We start from the raw sequence: 16547 nt of genomic DNA on the forward strand, positions 1-16547 counted from the left end.
GAGTCGAGAGACGTGAGTCTGATTCTGCTCATGGGGAGAGAGAGGGTGGCATTTCACATTTCAGCCCTTGGAAGTCTACTATTCCAGTGCATCCAGAGGTAAACTATGCAAAGAGCAACCTTTAAAAGCCACGGCGTATTTTCAGAATTCGTGTTTCCTTTTAGCCACAATGCTGTGAGTAATAGGCAGCTTGTCTCCTTGACAGGGACAGTGCGTACGAGAAGCATTAACTATGTAGTGCCACGAACCAGGGGGACAGTGCCTTTGCTCCCCGGGAGCCTTCTCATTAGAGATTCGGAAGGCTGCTCCCACAGTAGACTTTGTGTTCATCTTGTCCCAGTCCATGTGGTGGGTTTTCAAAGCCACGGGGTAACTTACTATTTTTAGATTGTAGACACTCTCTAGTTCATTGACCATGTTATAGATTATACAACAAAAGGCTTTCTACTTCTGAGGTACTTATGACTCACATTCCATCGGAAGCTTGGCAGGATTTTCTGAATGGGTATGTTAATTATGTAAAATTCGCTTCCATGGTGGATTTTCCATTGAAAAGTAAATCCAACTTCCCAAAGTGTCGAATGTTCCCCTTCTAGGGTCATAAGGCAGCCAGGCCCCTAAGGCAACAGGGCTAACCGAAGGTTATGAAAATGGATTTGCGGGGAGCTGAGGTCCGGGGTCGTAGTCAACAGTAGGTTCAGGAATCAGGGGTCCCAGGTAAGGGTTATGCCGCTGTGGCAGGCCGCCCTGCTACGTTCTACTGCAAGAGCAACAAGAACAAACACGCCCCAGGTCTCCCCACACTGCATACCTGACACGGACTGTCAAAGGCTGCACCACACAGTCCCTCAGGGACACAGGCCACTGGCTGCTTTGCCCTCCCATAGCTGTGCCATCTGCATGGAACCTGGGCCCTGAGCAGTTTCTGCAACTGGGGAAGGGAGGCGGCCTCAGCCAGTTAAAGAGGCCTGCCATCTCCTCTCATGTTTCATTGGCCAGAGCTGATCACATGGCCCCAGGGGTTGCTGGGAAGTGTAGTCTTTCACAGGCCCGGGAAGAAAGGAGAGCCAGATATTAGTGAGCACAGGTAATGTTTACCGAAGTGGGGTCGAATCAGGGCTGCAAGGTAAAGGAGCAGACATTTTGGGACCGATAGTGGGCCATGTGCAGAGATTCCCGGGAGGACTCATCGCCCTGCTGTTCTCCAGGGTTAGTGAGAGGCCCGGGAAAGCCCACGATCTGCACCAAGTTCTTAGCTGTTCCGGGTACCTGGGATATGCCAGCTCTTTTTTTTAATCCTCACCTGAGGACATTTTTCCATTTTTTGTTCAGATAGAGTGGGAGGGAGAGAGAGGAAGAGCGAGAAACATCGATGTGAAAGGGACACATTGAGTGGCTGCCTCGCGCATGACCCAACCAGGGCCGGGGACACACCGCAACCGAGTTATGTGCCCTTAGCGGGAACCGAACCCGGGTCCCTCTGGACGGCAGGCCGACGCTCTAACCACTGTGCAAACCGGCCAGGGCGAAATGTCAGCTCTTAAGGGGCCTTCCTATTGTATCCTTTTGATAGTCTCTATGTTTTATAATTTTATCGTCCTCTTAAGTATCACCCCCGCAACTCAATTCCCTAGTAAAAGTATGTGAACTTTAGTTATGAAATTTCTCATCATCTTCATCAAGGGAATGATTACTCAGGGCATTACTGATTGATTACGTAGGAATTCATTACTCAAAGTTTCTGCAGATCCTGAGACAGACTCACAGTCTCTTAGGGGACAAAAGATTAGGAATTGGAGAGGGACCGGTGACTTTGCTTTTTTTTAAGGTTCCAAACCATCCAACGGCCTTCTCTTTCTCTCAGATTATTTTAACAAAACGTTTGAGCGGCACACACCTTTCCATTTCTTTTATCTCCTTCCAAATCCGGAGGCGTGAGATGGCTTCTTGTCATCTAACTGCAAGATGAATACAGCGACCGGTTCCCTGTCTGAACGAATGTTCCCTCCATGGGAGTCCGTTCGTTTCTGTGGAACAGGAGTACTGGAACCTGCCTCACAGAATCGTGTGGGAAATGAGACAGTGGGGAGGGAGGGGGGAGAGTCCAGGACTCTTTCGATTCAAATCCATTTTCTGTGATGGGGCAGCCTCCCCTCATTACCCAAAACTCAGAAACTACCCAGTAGATACTTCAGCCAGAGACACCGATATGTGCCAAGCGCTCGGCACGGTGCTGGCCCTTCCCCCGTAGCATCAGGGCCGGTGCCGCTGTTGCTGCTGCTGCTGCTGCCTCTGAGACCGTCACTTTCCCTCGACTGTGATGGCTTTCTTTTTTACTGTCTGTGTAAGTGAACCAAATTCTGCTTATTCGCCTAGACTTTCCTCCCCAGGCGTGCTTTTCACCAGACTATAAGAACATACTTTAGTTTCCAAGTCCTGGGGCTCTGCCTGACATCTCGTCTTCCTTTCAAGTCTGTTCTCGCCGCAGTCCCCGGGTATGGCAGGGGGGCCAGAGGCTCGATGCTTCCACCTGCTTCTTTGTTGACATCTCCGCTCGACGCGGTGAATCACTCTCCTTCTCTTTTGTGAATTCCAGTGCCGGTGGCGGACATCAAAGCGGTGGTGACGGGAAAGGACTGCCCCCATATGAAAGAGAAAGGTGCCCTTAAACAAAACAAGGTAAGGTTTCGAAATTATTGCAGAGCGTCTGTCTGAACAGCACAGCCAGCACGGGCCTGGGCCGCCTCCTTCAGTAGCAATGCCTGTGTGTGTGTGTGTGTGTGTGTGTGTGTGTGTGTGTGTGTGTGTCTGTGTGTGTGTAGTTGCACACCTTTTTCCTTTCCTGATTCCTTTACATCTCTCTGCTGTGTTTTTCCTCCCACTGGTCATGTGGCTAATACCCACCTGTCCTCCAGTCCCTCACTCCCTGTCCACTTCGCCCTGGGCATGGCCCTCTCGCTGGTACCACCCTGTCTTCTCCCCAGCCTGCTCCGCTCGTCCCCGCCCATTTCTCTGGGCGTCTCGTACCCCCGGCTTGTGTTTATAGTAGCCCTGCCCCAAGTCCCACCCAGGCTCTCGTTTTCTCCTGCTGTTAGTAGCCTCCCTGGGGCCTCAGTGCAACCTGGGAAAGGCCGAGACCGAATGACTGAGAACATCTCAGAAAATGTCTCAGGCCCCGATATCCGTCAGCGCGGAGCAAAAGGCTGTGAAGGAGCTCAGACCCAGCTCAGAGGAGAAAATCCCCCCAAGGTGTACATAGCTGAAATCCTCCTCATACTGCAATTGTTTCAAACTGCAATTGTGTTCATGCTCGCCTCCTACTTTACTGCAGGCTGTTCACCATGGCCGCCCACGTCCCGTGCCAGGGGGTGCCGGGCATTATCAGAAAAGGTGGAAGGTTCCCTTCGCCCCCGGTTTGGAGGTGTTTTCCCTCGGAGGGGCCCTCAGAAAGCCAGTTCTTTGTTCATACCTCTTGGCATCTTGTGAAATATAGGGTGTCCCCAAAAATGTATACACAACTTGGAATAACTATAAGGCCAGGGTTTATTAAAATACATTTCACTTTCAAAATGTCATAGAATCTACAGACACCCTGTGTACATTTTGAGGGGACACCCTGTATGGTACCCGTCCATGAAGTTAATTACGCAGACGGACCTGGGCGCTCCAGCCACCTCGGCACCAAAAGTATCACATCGATCAATGGCAGCTTTTGTATGGTCCAGTGTCAGTATCTAAGGGGAATGGGAACCTTCTCTGCGTTTTGCTTAGCAGTCAGGGTTAACGCGAATGATCCCTGCTCTGCAGTCAGTCGCTAACGCTGTAAGACAACGGGGAATCCAGGTCCGCCCGGGGGACCCTCTCCAGTTCAGGGAAAACTAAAGATCTATGAAAGCGCCGTTTGGGAAGACAGGGGGGTGGATACAGCGGAGGCTGGTAGCAGGACCTCCGCTTCCTCTCCACATAAATGTCATTCAAGCAAGTCCGTGTGCGTCCTTCTTTCTGGAGCCTGTCAAGGCGCTGGCACGCGGTGCATGCGGGTGACACGCACAATGACACCCGGGCATGCCTGGGGGGGCCCTGTGTTCTCAGGTCTCAGAGGCGCGTCCTTCACCACAGCAGCAGGGCTCCAGCCTTCCCGGGGCCCCGGGGGCTGCCTGCCTTCCCCACCCCTGGCCAGCAGCATGCTGGGGAGAGGGCTCTGCTCCCCTCCGCTGAGGCCCGCACACTTGCGTAGCCCTGGGAGCTGCGCGGGAAACCACGAGGGGAAGTGCGGCCACCAGGGTCCGCAGCCCAGAGAAGGCCAGGGTGTCGCTGGACGGCACAGCCCTGCGGGGATTTAGGCACCGAGTGGAGCAGAGAGAGGGATGTAAACCAGGTGTGGGGGCTTCCGGTTGCAGCCCCAACACGTAAAGAGCTTGGGACGTGTCGCTGCTCTGCTTACAGTAGGAAGAAACTGTCAGGGGAAAATCAACAATTTTCTTCACCCAGCCAGAGAACTGAGGCCACAGGGCAAGCCACCACCCTGGAGTCCGGGAGTCAGGGGTCCAGCACCACAGCCAGACCTGCGCCCCTGGAGCCATACACGGCAGGGTGGCCCAATGGTCACTCCGACGCACTGCTGCGGGCTGAGTGTGGGCTCGCTGGGGCGTGAGAAATGCCAGGGGCTCGCAGTCTCCGAGTCTGAGTTTTAACGGGGGTCTTCTGGGGGTGCAGGCAGCACTGAGTCTGGGTGTTTAAGGAGGATCTGGCAGCAGGCAGACTTCTGGGGGTGCAGACAGCACTGAGTCTGAGTGTTTAAGGAGGATCCGGCAGCAGGCAGACTTCTGGGGGTGCAGACAGCACTGACTTCACAGACAGATGAGGAGGTTCTCAGTGAGACTCAAATGGAATTAACTTGGTGGATGGAAAGTCACTGGGAAGAATCTGGGTTTTAAGGATTAAGGCTTCTCAATTCAAACGTCATCGTTTATAAAGCTGATTTGTTGCTGAGTTTTGGAAAATGGGCCTTCCTGGTGTTTATCCCACCGAATTTGGGGCTTACAGTTAAACAGTCAAAACATAACCACCAGACCTGGCCGCTTTGCTCAGTGGTTAGAGCATCAGCCTGTGGACCAGAGTGGTGGGTTCGATTCCGGGGCACGCACCTCAGTTGCGGTTCAGTCCTGGCCCTGGTCAGGACATGCAGGGGGCAGCCATTCACTGTGACTCTCTTGCTTCAATGTCTCTCTCTGTCTCTACCCCCCTCCCCACATCTGAAGATAAATGGAAAAGTATCCTCAGGTGAGGATTTAAAAAAAAATCCCCAGAGGAGAGAACTGATCGGACTCGCTGACTCGAGTAGGAATATATTTGGTGTAAGAGAAGCTTCTGTCTACCGTGTCCCAGAATCCAGCTGCTGTTTCTCCAGGGTGGTGCCTGAGCCTAAAATAAGAAACAGATTATACTGGAAGCTGATGTTCTAGCATCAGACTGAAAACCCTGGTCTTAACCAAAAAGCCTGTTACCCAGATTTACCTCATTGTCATTCATGCAGCCACTGGACTGTGTGTTCTTCATACCAGGCCTGTGCCGGGTACTAGGACTCCAAAGAGATGCGACCTGGCCCCCGGCCCCGGGTAGATAAAATCCTTCTTTATCAACAGGCCACTACAGTCCGGCGCTGCCCGTTTTTGCAGTAAACTTGAACAGGGTGAGCCTGGGAGACCGGAGAAATGCTCCTGGAGGAAGTGGTGTCCAACCTGGGTTTTGAAAAGGAACGGACAGGTGGAGAAGCGAGGGGAGGGTTTTTCAGGAGGGGGAGGGGTGTGGAAAGGCACAGGGGCCTTGCACCGTGTGGAGGAGCAGACCCTGATCAAGATGGTAACTCCAGGCTGAAGGATGGATGGGGGTGGAGAGAAGAGAACGGGTTGGATTGGTGCCGGAGAGTTAGAGCTGCCTGAGGACGGCTCTGTCCTCCGTTATTATGTCCTACAAGAGTGAGTGAATTTTACCTTCCACAGCAGAAGCTCCAATCCATAGGTCTGAGACCAGCAGTCATGTACCATCACTGTGCAGTCGGCTCCTGTTTCTAAGGCCTTGTGGTGCACCTGCACGTGCCAGGTTCTCTCCTGTGTCTCCCATCCACATGCTTTTCCCTCGTGGTGGCCTGGGTAGATGGGGGGAACCAACACAGATAAAGTGAATGCCGGCCAAAATGGCCAGATGGGGCGAGTCACCCCAAAACAGGAGAAGGGATGACAGCCGACACTGTGCGCTGGAAATACGTTGTTTAAAAACTACTCTTGTGTTTATTCAGCCCCTCATTTGGCCCCTGGAAAGTGACAGTCCCCAAACCAAGGTGTCACCATGCCCCGAATTTCTCCGAGCGTCCCCTGACCTAATGTGCCTGGTCACTGGTCCCAGGTGGGAGGGTGGAGTATGAGGCCAGAGGCCCTGGGCAAGGGGGCAGTCTTAGGTCCACCTGCTGCCTCGATCCCCGGAACCCACACATCCTGGGCCTCCCTGCACTCGGCGAGGGATTTGTGAATCAGTGGGCACAGCGTGGACATAAACTGCTCCTGGACATAGCATTTCACTGAGTTAAATCCACGGGGAATAAAAGACCTTGGGTGGTGAGTTGCCAAGTCCCAGGGCCTCAATGTCTGAGAGAGTGTCGTGGTGTATGACAAGCTGCCCCTGAGGGGAACACTGCCCCAGATCCATGATAGCTCACCGCGGGGGGGGGGGGGGGGGGCTCCCAGGTCACCGCGGGGGGGGGGGAGGGGCTCCCAGGTCACCGCGGGAGGGAGAGGGGCTCCCAGGTCACTGCAGGGGAGAGGGGCCCCCAGGTCTCGGCGGGGGAGAGGGGCCCCCAGATTATACAGCCGGGGAGAGGGGCTCCCAGGTCTCGGCGGGGGAGAGGGGCCCCCAGATTATGCAGCCGGGGAGAGGGGCTCCCAGGTCTCGGCGGGGGAGAGGGGCCCCCAGATTACAGCCAGGGAGAGGGGCTCCCAGGTCACTGCAGGGGAGAGGGGCTCCCAGGTCACGCGGGGGAGGGGGCCCCCAGATTACAGCCGGGGAGAGGGGCTCCCAGGTCTCGGCGGGGGAGAGGGGCCCCCAGATTACAGCCGGGGAGAGGGGCTCCCAGGTCTCGGCGGGGGAGAGGGGCCCCCAGATTACAGCCGGGGAGAGGCGTGGTCCTCAGCGGGGCCTAAGGAAGACACAAGGAAGGCGGCCAGGCGAGCACGCTGTTGTAGCGATGTAGACACCAGTGTGGACACCCTTCGCCTGCCCCTCGAGATCAGGTGTTCAGATGTACGATGATTCTTGTCTTCTGAGGGTTGTATCCTGCTGACTGCTCAGACCAGGAGAATAATCCTTGGTCCAATATTGTGCAGTGCAGACAATTCGAGAAGTGCATGTTAACCTACATGTTAGATGTGACACTGAGTGTCCCGACCCCTGTGAACATCTGTCTGTCTGGGGTGAGCAAACAGAGAGTGGCCCTTAATGCTGCCGATGGGGAAGGAGCTACAGCTTTTCCTGGTCTCCCCGGAAGGGAGATGCCACAGAGGAGAGGCTCTGCGCTGGTGGGGTGGCCCCTGGGCCGCTGCGTCCCTGACAGCCCGCGGGCCCCCGCTGTGTGTCTGCACAACGAACCGTGCCGTTTCCCTCAATGGCTGTGTTTGCTCATCTCTCGTAGGAGGTGCTCGAACTCGCTTTCTCCATCTTGTGCGACTCAAACTGCCAACTGAACTTCATCGCTCCTGACAAGCACGAGGTAAGGGTCTCCGTGGGCTTAATTTGTGAGAGACTGTCACACTTTCTCTAGAAGAACAAGCAGGAGAAAATGATCGGAAAGAAAGAAATTTCATTTAAAAAAAGGCCTGCCTGAGAAAGTTCATGAACAAAGGAACATCTCGTTGGCTTGTAATAGGATGGAAACCTCTTGAAACACTTCGCACCAGCTCTATTAATAGTCCATGATAAAGAAGGATGTGCAGCTCTGGCTGGTGTGGCTCAGTGGTTGGAGCGTCAGCCCGCAGACCAAAGGTTCTCGGGTTTGATTCCCAGTCAAGGGCGCATACCTGGGTTGCAGGTTTGATCCCCAGGCCCCATCAGGGTGGTGTGGAAGGCAGCCAATCGATGTGTCTCTCTCACATCAATGTTTCTCTCTCTCTCCCTCTCCCTCCCTCCCTCTCTCCCACTCTATTTAAAAATCAATGGGAAAATATTCTTCCTTGAAGATTTTAAAAAAAGGAAGGGAGGGAGGGAGGGAGGGAGGGAGGGAGGGAGGGAAGGAAGGAAGGGAAGGAGGCTTAAAACTTAGCAAGACTCAGCGAGGGCATAATTGTTAATCCAGCTGCACGGCGCTGGGTACAGCTTTGGAGGTTCCATTGAATATTAAGTTTTTGGTCAGGATTTTCCCAAGATAAACGTGTGCCTATTTTTATAAATATTTTATATAACTGAAAGTAATATAAAATAATACTGCATGCAAACTGGAATTAAAAAATGGAATTAAAAAAAAGAAAACATTTGATAAAGGAGGTTTTCTACCATGTTTCTTTAAATTATTTTGAGAGGTTCAGGGCTGTGTCTGCTGTTGGATTTTATTTTTGAGCTGCTTTGATTCCTTTCTGACATCTTGTTATATGTATAATTTGTTTCTCGTCTTGTGCACGCTGTCAGCTATATTTAAAATATTTAGCATAAAGCTAGGGAAGTGCATTTACAGGATAAAGTAGCAGCAACGGTTGATTAAACTTTTTCTCTTGTAAATGAGAATCCAAAATCATGCTGGAAACTCTTATTTTTAGATGGTACCATTCAAATTTTTGTTTTGTGTGTCGTTGCAAAAACAGCTCTCAGATAGGAAGGGAACGTTTTAATAAAATTCTACTTTTGTTGCCCATTTCCCCTGGGCGACTTAGCTCATTTAGAAGTTATTCAGTATCTGGCTTTCACTGGTTTGAAACCTTTGAATAAAACTGTGCATCCCAAAGAGAGAGGCAAGATTAGAGGCAAATCCTGCATGTAGAACGGTGCTTAAATGCCCTCGCATGTTGCTTGACATTTAGTTTGCAGACGGGTGCGACTTTGTCTTCATCTTCCTGAAAATAGATTCTGTGTCCTACTGGTTCTCTTTTGAAATGAAACTGGGGTTGCACAGAGGCTGCTCTGTTCCAGATGCACACAGCTGCACAGGAGCTGAGACAGGAGAACAGCGACGTTGTTTCAGGGACGCGAGGCTGTGCCCCCGATGGCCACTTGGTCCAGGTGACAAGTGTCCTGGGCTGCCAGGGTTGCGTTTCTCTCTGCCACTTGGATGCCGTGAGGAGAAAAATGGTTGTGAGCACTCCTCATTTCTGCAGGCCACTTGCACATCTGTTACCTCGTTCTGGCATCGGCACTGCGTGGAACAGGAAGTCCTTACAGGTCCCCTCGTGTGTCAGAGGAGTCGCTCCCCTGAATGGAGTACCTCTCAATAGGCGAGATGATCGTCACTATAACTGTTTGATGCCTTTCGCACTTCCCCTCACTTAATTCCCACCTAGAACGCCAAAAGAACAAACTAACATCACCCCCCATTTGACTGAGGAGGGAAATGGGGCACAGAGAGGTTAAGACACTGTCCAAGGTCAAGCAAGCAGGAAGTGATAGAGCTGGGATTCGAACCTGGCTCCTGCAGTGTGTCACTAGGACGAGAGAAAGAAACTTCCTGCCTGTGCCCGTCCCCCAGCTTCAGCAATTATCAACTCATGGCCAGTCGGGTTCCATGGGTACTGCCCACACCAACAGCCACCCCCGATTATTTGCAAAGCCCATCCAAATGCATACCGTTTGATTTATACATATTCCTGTGCGTCCCTAAATAATAGACAGTTCATTTTGACACCTAACTACAGTGCCGTTATCACACCCAATTGTGTAAGGTTTTTTTGTACAGAAAACAACAACAAAACATTGTATTAGTTCATTACCCCAGGTGTACCTCTTTCATGCTCCAGGTCGAAGTGTTCCTCCGCTGTCCCAGGCTCACCGGCAAGTCACCAGATTAGCAAACAGGGAAATTGTTCTGCAAATAGCAGCTGTCGGCTGAGGCGCTGCTAACAGTGCAGAAGGAAGCAAGGCTTTGGGGAGTCGGGACAGCCAGGGACGGGGGTTTCGGGACAGGAACCCCTCTCTGAAAGAGCCAGCCGTGCCGCTGTGGCCCCAGGAGCTGACACTGTCGCTCTGGGGGACAGGCCACTCCTTTCAATGTGCTCAGATGTGCCCACAGCATCCCAGGCTGTCTGTCCCTCGAGACTGCAGATCCAGTAGAGACACAGCTCTGCAGACAGCACTCTGCCCCAGAAGGCCAGCATGCGGGGGCTCCCCGAGGGCTCCCTCGGTCCCCCGGCTGGAGCAGGGGAGGCGCAGATGTGTGGCAGGCTTGTCAGGCTCCGCTGTGGAAGGCGAAGTCGCTAGGAGAAATGCGGAGCCAGGGGCAGGCACCCCTGCTGCCCTCACAGGAGTCCTGTCCTCCCAGGCGGCTCCCAGGTCCTGTCGGTCCGCGGACCTGCTCAGAGCAGGACGGGCCAGTGTGGCCTCGGAGGGGCCGCCGCCTGCTGCTGCGGCTGGACCGGGGCTCCTGGGAAGCCCACTGGGCACCTCCCTGCCACTGCCCACCAGGTCCTCTCTCCCACGCCCTTCCTGCCGTCCACACCCTCCGGACTGGCACCGGCCTCCTCCTCCTCCTCCGTCCTCTGCTTCCTCAGGACTCGAGAGCCTGGTTGCTGGCGTCCAAACTAGTGCTCTACCATCGGTCCATCGCCCCCCGTACTCACTGACAGCTGCAAGGACATGTCCTGGGACCTGAGCAGGGCGCAGTCCCTCCGAGGGGCCAGCGAGCGGGGCGCAGTCCCTCCGAGGGGCCAGCGAGCGGGGCGCAGTCCCTCCGAGGGGCCAGCGAGCGGGGCGCAGTCCCTCCGAGGGGCCAGCGAGAGGGGCGCAGTCCCTCCGAGGGGCCAGCGAGAGGGGCGCAGTCCCTCCGAGGGGCCAGCGAGCGGGGCGCAGTCCCTCTGACTTTTTCCTGTGTCTCTGGGTCTTCAGGACAGAGGGTGGCCAGAAGGGTAAGGGTCTGTGCACTTGCCCCTGGAGTGTGCAGACTGGGTTCCCCATTGCCCGTGCTTCAGGAGCACTGTTGGAGGTGAGGTGACGTTTGAGACTTCAGGAGGGTCTAAGCGACAAGGCGGAGCCTCGGGACCCTGGCTGCTGCTCCTTGCCTCTCCTGCGAGCTGCCCCCAGTAGTCAGCCTGAACACGCTTGCCGTGTGCCGTGTGTTTTAACACCACCCATGCGGTCAGTTTCCGGATGTCTCCACTTGTCGCGCGGGCATCTGTCTTCTGTACCCGATCAGAATCTAAGTAATGTCCGCGCCTGGCAACTGGTGAGCGAGTTTCTGAATTTCCCGGAATCCACAGCTTCCCTCTCCCCTCTGCCCCTCCTGCTTCCTTGTGAGCGTGTCACGTGCTTCTTCTTTTAAAAATTTCTTTGAAATTTACTTAACAGGTCATCTGTCATCTGGTAACATTGCCAACAATCTAGATTTCGTTTATCGCACTTCTGTGTGTTAATTTACTGTGGCTGCGGCGCCAAATTGCCGCAAACACCGAGGTTTCAAAACACACGAGCTGATTATGTTACAACGCTGCAGGCCAGAAGTCTGATGAAGGTCTTTCTTGGCTAAAGCCCAGGTACCCACAGAGCCGAATCCCTTCCTGGAGGCGCTCGGGGCACAGCCACGTCCTCCCCTTTCCACCCCTCGAGGCCGCCTGAGCTCCCTGGCCTCTGGCAATGTCGGGGTGACTCCTCCCACCTCCTCCCGTAGCCAGGGCTCCCTCTGTCTCTCTCTCCTGTTGTTTCCCTCGGCCGCTTCTCAGGGCCCTAGTGATTATATTGGGGCGCAGGGGCAGGCCCAGACAATCTCCCTGTTTTAAGGTGAGCTCCCTGGAAACCTCCATTCCCTTGGCCATGTGACCCAACATACTCATGGGTTCTAGAGTTAGGACCAGGTTCTCTTTGAAAGGAGGGTGTTATTCTCCCTCCTGTAACCTGCCGTGTCACTTCACGTGTTCATCTGTCTTCTGTGTTTCCCGAAAAGTCTTAGTGAGGCAGTGAATCACATCCAGGCTCAGCTTTGAGCAGCACTTGTGCTCCATGCTTCCGTGGTGGCCGGTCATCTCTGTTTTGGGGATGTTAGCAGCTGTTGATGATGATGATCGCCTAGGCCCTGGGTCCACTGGAGGGTGCAAAAGGTTGATATCCTAATTCTGTCATTCCTTCGTCATTTTAAGTGGGATGTTTCTATACAGAGGAACTGGCTTTAGCAACTATTTGGTTACCCCGAGGTTTCACAATCTACATGTGACAGGCAAGATAAATACTCACTTCCTTCTGCCTTCAAAATAATGAGCATCTTCCGGAGGAGACGGGTGAGGTGTTCGGGGTGTCTGAGTGTCATTACACAGTTGTGGATGTAAACACATTTTTACATTTAAATGTAAGTTGCCGCTATTGTCATTGTCAGTGTCTGAATTATTCTATCTAGAGAGAGTAGGAACACCTTTCGGTTGACTCCTGAGTGCTATTGATGAGATCCAATGTCTTTGATAATTCTGAGTCATCCTGTTACAACACAGTATTTCAGGCTCATCCTGCCTTTTCTTTACAGAGCCTCGGCTCCTTACAGTAGGAAATGGTACTTAGCCACCAGAATCTGGGCATTAGGGGTGCTAATTACTAGTTGGTCGGTCATTAGTTTTAGGCCTTTTTTGTGGACAGAGCTGGGAGTTATGATTCTTTAGAAAGACGGAAATACACCTTAAGTTTATACTGATACTTCCAACTCAGATTCAGCAGGACAGAGCTTTTATCTGTTGGTCGATGTACTTCTTAAGTCGAGTGTTCAGTGCCGTCCGGGCGTTCGACCCATCGGTGTTGGGAATCTCGCCAGGTGGGAGGGCTGCGAGCGAGGGCACGTCCCAGGATCTAGGGAGTCACGGTGGATCCCTGCCAGGCCCAGAAAGGGCCTCGGGAGCAGAGTCCCGAGGTTCTGTAGGCACATCTGAAATGCCTGGGAGCTTTTCTAAACCAAGTCTCCTCGCCCGAGATCTGCAACATAAGGATCGCCAGGGCAGCACCTAGGGATTGGTTTTATTGTTTTATCGAAGTTATTTATGAAGAAATGAATGTGTTCAGAACCCATATAAGGTGTTCCTGAGCACACTGTCACTGCCAGAAAGCCCTCAGCACTCAGCTCATGTTAAATGGCCCCTTTGGCTGAGCTCACGGAGCTAAGACAGACCACAGCTCTGAAGTTCAAGGCTGCACCCGTCAGACGTGGGCCTCAGAACACCCACAGCACACCTCCTTGCTGAAACAGGGGTGCCACCACTATGCATCCTGGTAGGGTTCTGTCCCATTCCTGTGGCCTAAGATTTGTGCGGTGCTTGCCGTCTTGTAGTTGTATGTTGAGATCTGCTACGTATTCTGGTGGTCACAGTGCCAAGAACAGGCTGACTGGGGCCTGGAATTGCAACTTGAGCCAGTGCAGGCCAGAGAAGGGGGGATCTCAAGCACATGCGAGAGGGAGGACCAGTTCGACACGGAGGGAGGAGCAGTCACTACCGCAGAGTCCTGTGGGACATGCACGCCCTAACACGTGAGCAGAGCATGGCACCCTGCGTGCAGGGGGTTGTTGGAGACGCCAGGGAGATGCCAGCAGCAGAGGCTGACCTTCTCCCCACGTGTCACAGCCCCGAAACCAGGTCGCGGCAGGACTCCAGCCGCTGGGAGGGAAGCTGAGGTCCTCAGAGAAGCCAGGCATGGTGCCTTTCCTCAAAGAGTTCGCAGTCTACTCAAGAGGCAAAGGACACGATTAGTTTTATGAGGGGAGTAACCAGATTCTTAGTTGGGGGTCTCTGAAGGGCTTTCTAAAAGAGGTGATGTCCCCAGGGACCATGCCTCAAAGACCCAGAGGAGAGAAACCCTGGGGGCTGAAGATCCAGGCAGAAGAGGTCCCCAGACGGGCAGCCAATCCACCACCCACTGAGATCACCCAGTAGTTTCAGCCATTTTGTCCACCAGACAGTGGGCAGCAGAAGGCTGTCCCCCAGCCCTTTTGCTAAGAAATACAGAGGCAAGGCTGCCATCGATCCCTGGGTGGCGGGGGGCTGTCCTCGTGCGGGCCAGGAATCAGAGAGGGCCGGCAGAGGTTGGCTCCCAGACCAGGAACCAGGCCTGGAGTCAGGAAAGAAGAAGGCCTCACAGAAGGCCTCACAGGCCCTGGTGTTCAAATCCCACCCCTCCACATACCACCAAGTCTGCCTTAGCGCTCCTTGAGCAGAGATGCCAACGGGGGTGCCGACTTGATGGAGGTGGCGCAAACGTCACCAAGAGTGATGTGGGCAGAGCGCTTAGCGCAGAGTCTAGCACACCTTGAGTATCAGCGTTAGCTGTGGTGACTGCTCTTGAAAGTGTCATCCGTGGTCACTGTCGCTCCTGTTCCACCAGTACTGCATCTGGACCGACGGGCTGAACGCACTGCTGGGGAAGGACATGCTGAGCGAGCTGACGCGCAACGACCTGGACACCCTGCTCAGCATGGAGATCAAGCTCCGCCTGCTGGACCTGGAGAACATTCAGATCCCCGACGCCCCCCCGCCCATCCCCAAGGAGCCCAGCAACTATGACTTTGTCTACGACTGTAACTGAAGTGGCTGGCCCAGAAGCAGCCCCGCCCAAACTGGGAGATCTGGCTCCGGAGAGAAGAAGGAGAACACGCCCACGCCTTGGCACCCTCTTGTGGCAAAGGGCAGCTGTGCCCACACTCCCTTCAGCCCTGCCTCTAGCCCCGCCATTGTTCTGCCCCTGCCCGGCATCTCGCTCCATGCCTGGCATCTCGCTCCCTGCCCGGCATCTCGCTCCCTGCCCTGATTCTGTTCCCAGACGCCACTGCTCTAGGTCAGCTCCCCTTGCTGCCGTCTCCTGGTGGGACATGAGCAAAACCCTCCCCCAGTAAGAGCGCCAAAGGGCCCCCATCCAGATCCCCAGCAGCTCCAGACTGTCCCCCAGCAGCCTGCAGACCCAGGGAGGGCCCCACACCAGGCTTGTGTCTGGAAGAAAGAGCCCAGCTACTAGAGAAGACCCCACACCGCCTCCTCGTTCCCCTTGTCTCCAGAGTCAGCTCACGCCACCAGGTCCACGTGAGCTGAAATCTGCTTTCAAATGCTCTGCCTCCTCCACCCCAGCCTTGGCCGTGGCCTTGCCCTGGTCCTTTCCGGTCCCAAGAGCAGCAGCTGCCGCCTCATCCTCGTTCTCAGCAGCCTTGGGTCCCCAGACACAGTCCCCAGGTCCCATGCCCACTTCACGTCTGCACTGTGACCTTGACCAGCCTCTTCCTCACCAGCTAGTCTTGGGTTTCCACCCCCTGCCCCAGCCCGCACCTGCCTTCTCCACATCCACCCACTCTCCCAGCCCCTCCGCTGAAAGCACAAAGGGTAAAGTGAGTCACACTCCATCTGTGCCATCCAGGACCCACAGGCCTCTGCGACAGGCGGCTTGCTCTCCGAGGGTCTGTGTTACCTTCTCCTGGGGGTGGGGGTGGGCGGATCTGCTGCAACACAGGCTCCACAGGAGGTCAAGGTGTCAGACATCCAAGTTTACATCACTGCAGTTATTACAGGTGTTGACAATTTGCAAGGGTTTAGGGTTGATTGGTTTGGTTTTGGTTTTGGGTTTGTTTCTTTCTTTTTCTTTTTTTTTTGCTTTGTTTTTGTACAAAAGAGTCTAACATTTTTTGCCAAACAGATATATATTTAATGAAAAGAAGAGATACATAAATGTGTGTACTTTCCAGTTTTTTTAATTATTTTAATCCTAGACATCTTCCTGAGAATAACATTCCCTTCAACGTGCTGTGGAATAAAATTAATTGTGATGAGTTGGGGAGCTGGTGTGTTGATGTGCTGACGTCAGTTCTTGCTGTTCTGTTGTCAGGGTCCCCTGGGAGCCTGTGAGAAATGCAGCACCTTTGGCTTCACCCCAGACCCGCAGAATCGGGGGGTGCGGGGCTCACGTGCCTCGGGGACTCAGGAGCATTTCTCGGTCACCACAGGCCTGGAGCGTCGGTGGATGATGTTCCTTCTAAGACTATCTCAAGTCATGGAGAAAACCAGACCCGCTGTGTAAAAATATGACCTGTTCATTTTACACGGCTGCCTCCTGACCGCAGTGGTCCTTACCCTCCCTCTCCCTGTGGTAGCGCTGGATGCTGAACACTGGGTCAGGCCCTGGGCGTTACCTGGGGAACCAGGATCAGTGGTCCACCCTGCAGGAGCAGAGCCAGACATGGAAACTGAGTCAACGTGCAGCCGTCAGGCAGACCTGGCAGGCGAGGTGGGAGCAAGTCCGGGAGCTAAGGGTTTCCACGGAGCGCCGGCAAAGATGGGGTCCTCTGTGACCGGCTCTGCCTGGCACCAGGAGTGCGGGGCCTGTGTGGTTCGGGCTGCCACTTCCTGTCC

At 54.1% G+C, this 16547-nt stretch overlaps 1 protein-coding gene across 6 annotated transcripts in view; it reads left to right on the forward strand.

Moving 5' to 3' along the window:
* ELMO1 (engulfment and cell motility 1) overlaps window positions 1–15756 on the forward strand; it is a 457757-nt gene extending 442001 nt beyond the window's left edge. For all 6 annotated transcript variants that reach the window (XM_036247227.1, XM_036247228.1, XM_036247226.1 and 3 more), the window contains 3 exons: window positions 2597–2679; window positions 7685–7762; window positions 14539–15756. In XM_036247227.1, the coding sequence (XP_036103120.1) occupies window positions 2597–2679; window positions 7685–7762; window positions 14539–14739 (362 nt within the window). In that variant the 3' untranslated portion in view covers window positions 14740–15756. The remainder of the gene's footprint in view (window positions 1–2596; window positions 2680–7684; window positions 7763–14538) is intronic.
* Window positions 15757–16547: the final 791 nt, after the last annotated feature.

This window comes from Molossus molossus, unplaced genomic scaffold (genome assembly GCF_014108415.1).
Source record: "Molossus molossus isolate mMolMol1 unplaced genomic scaffold, mMolMol1.p scaffold_m16_p_7, whole genome shotgun sequence".
Classification (NCBI taxonomy): Eukaryota; Metazoa; Chordata; class Mammalia; order Chiroptera; family Molossidae; genus Molossus; species Molossus molossus.